Source organism: Morone saxatilis, unplaced genomic scaffold (assembly GCF_004916995.1).
Source record: "Morone saxatilis isolate NCDOM2014 unplaced genomic scaffold, NCSU_SB_2.0 Contig1, whole genome shotgun sequence".
NCBI lineage: Eukaryota > Metazoa > Chordata > Actinopteri > Moronidae > Morone > Morone saxatilis.
Genome location: NW_023339651.1, coordinates 20934487 through 20936989, shown reverse-complemented (window position 1 = coordinate 20936989; position 2503 = coordinate 20934487). Strand labels below are relative to the sequence as shown.

Here is a 2503-nt window from a genome sequence, read left to right as displayed (position 1 = left end):
GCTCCTCCTAGTGATCCTGATGGTATCTGCAAGAATCTGCTGGACCTGAATCCAAATGATTAATTTCAGTGAGTTGTTAGTGTAACATAGGGAATGTATTAGTGGAAAACAGGCAGCATGTGATTCAACAGTAGGAAGAATAGTGTTTCCTATAATGAATGAAAAATGCATTATGTACACTGAATTAATAATTAAGTTAATTGGGTTTAAACAGAGTTTACAACGAAAGCCTTGTTTTCCCTGTAATTAGCACCAAGTAGTTCTTGTCTTGTCCTTCTCAGGAAATTCTAAACCGCAAATCCATGAAATAAAGTGTTAGAATAATGTTGCATCCCAACTTGTAACATCAGATCTTTTAGGCTAGAGAGAAATCTTCAAGGAATCAAAGAAATCTATTCATTATTCAACACAAAATTGCATAATGAAATGAAAGTTTGTAGTTCCTTCATGCTACACACAGACAAAGAAAATCTAATGCATATAATAAAATAAAATATAATAAATCAATCTATACAGTTATTTATATAGACATGTGTATACACGTAAACGACCTAGTAAATAATTCTGCAGGTCATCATTTGCATCAACAGCAGCAACAAGATTTTAATATGGTAAACACGGTCCACCAGTGGAGTGTTGATCCAGGATGTTGATGGAGCAGGTCTCTGTAAAGGTGTGGGCACGACAGTCTCTGATTTCCCATTGTTTGAGTCCCATTTCGTCTCTGGTCGCAGCATCTGAACGTGCAGCTGTTGTCACAGTCAAAATCTCCTGAATCCAGTCAGTTTGAACAATTCTCAGCTCCTTAAAGTCAGACCCAATCAGACATCATATGTTTCAGCAAGGAGGCTGAAAACAATACAGATTCAAACAGAAATGTAGCAAGTTGCATCTACACTCAAAGCAGTGTATATTTTATTTATTTGTATATTTTTCAATAGATAGATTTCAAAGTAAGAAAGGTTGTGTGATGTAGCCTCCAGTCTGTGTGCCGGTCCCTCTTCCTTTCTGAATCTTGCTCTGTGTCTCTCAAGGACACGTTGAGGGAGTGCTGTCCTAAGGATCACAACTGTTCCAGTTACCTGTCCTGGGTCTCTCCAATCTACTACAGCACCTTTGCTGTTACGGCCCAGTTTGTGTTGGTGAACCTGGTGGTGGCAGCAATAATGCAAGCACTGGAGGACTCCAACATGGTACGGTTACTACAAATGCAGAGTAACACACAAACAAGGAGGCATGTTGATAAGGACAGCTGTAAAGCTTTATTTTACCATCTCTAATATCCTCCTATTTTATTGATCATTTTCTGTAAAAGTTTCCTGGAAATAATTATGTCATTTGGTACCAATTATAGTGGAAACAGAAACATTGGGGCGAAAAAAAAAACAAAAACTAAAATGTGATAGAAGAATATTTTAATATTTCAGAACAAACCTACTAACTTCTGTCTCCCCCTGGAGGAGGAGGAAGCGGTAGACACCGCACCAGCTCTGCTGTCTACAGGGGAGAGTGGGACATCCAGCAGCACTAGCAGCATCCGCACTGCCGGGCCCTCAGACTAGAGCCACGCACAGATGTCGTCAGGTGTAAAAACTTTCCACTTTGGGTGGACAAAACTACTGGATATCTGGATATTGTACACATGCATATATGTTTTTTTCTTTTTATTCCTTTATTTATATATCATTTTAACGCTGGGCATTCTAAAGTGCTCACATATTTCTATATTCAGCCTTTCTTAACTCACAATTTGTATATTGATATGTGCATTTTATACTTCATTATCTGTCTCCTCCATTTCCTTTTTTTGTGATAGATTTTCCTAGTTCAAATGAAACTCTTCTAATAACATTAACTGCACTATGCATTATCTAGTCTGAATGACAATTTCATTTTCAGACCAAGTCAATGTGTCCTATGGTTGCCCAAATTTAAGTTCCCCACATTGCAAACTTGGTCTGGCCCAGTGACGGCCTACGCAGTCCTCGTACATTGCATGCATAAACTACAGTCCATAGGTGGTCCAGATCTGCATCTTTAGCCAGCTTGGACTATGGAATTTAAATTTTTTCAATAACAACTCTTGTATTATCACATCTTTTCCTTTGTCCTTTTTTTTGCTATTATCATTATTAGTTGACATGTGCTGTTCTTATTGTGTATTGTCAATTACTGTTAAAAAAAATTAATAAGAGATTTCTTAAGAAACGTGTGTAACTTGTAGATATTTAATATTTGTAATATTGGTGATAAAAGAATAAAACCATTTTGTTACACTCCTGGAAATTTTTTATTTAACTGTATTTAAAATACAAAGGTTGCTCTTTCTGTAAAGCCAGCTAAATAAGGTTGATTTCAGCATCTGCAGCCAGGATCCCCAGCTGGCAAGATGCCACCTTCTTCAAGAATTTCATTTAAAGAATGTAAAAATGGACTCAAATGAGCAAATGAATGACATATACTGATCAGCCATAACATTCTGAGCACTGACAGGTGAAGTGAA

General features: G+C 37.2%; 2 protein-coding genes across 2 annotated transcripts in view; one reads left to right on the top strand and one right to left on the bottom strand.

Moving 5' to 3' along the window:
* The window catches only part of LOC118334396 (voltage-dependent T-type calcium channel subunit alpha-1H-like), a gene marked incomplete at its 3' end in the record, with an annotated part of 7290 nt that extends 6097 nt beyond the window's left edge, over positions 1-1193 (top strand). The window contains 1 exon segment of the mRNA XM_035670302.1: positions 1035-1193. Within this exon segment, the coding sequence (XP_035526195.1) occupies positions 1035-1193 (159 nt within the window).
* A 230-nt stretch (positions 1194-1423) lies between these two features.
* LOC118334385 (voltage-dependent T-type calcium channel subunit alpha-1I-like) overlaps positions 1424-2503 on the bottom strand; it is a 3687-nt gene continuing 2607 nt past the window's right edge. Inside the window, exon 8 of the mRNA XM_035670291.1 lies at positions 1424-1497. Coding sequence (XP_035526184.1) covers positions 1424-1497 — 74 coding nt within the window. The remainder of the gene's footprint in view (positions 1498-2503) is intronic.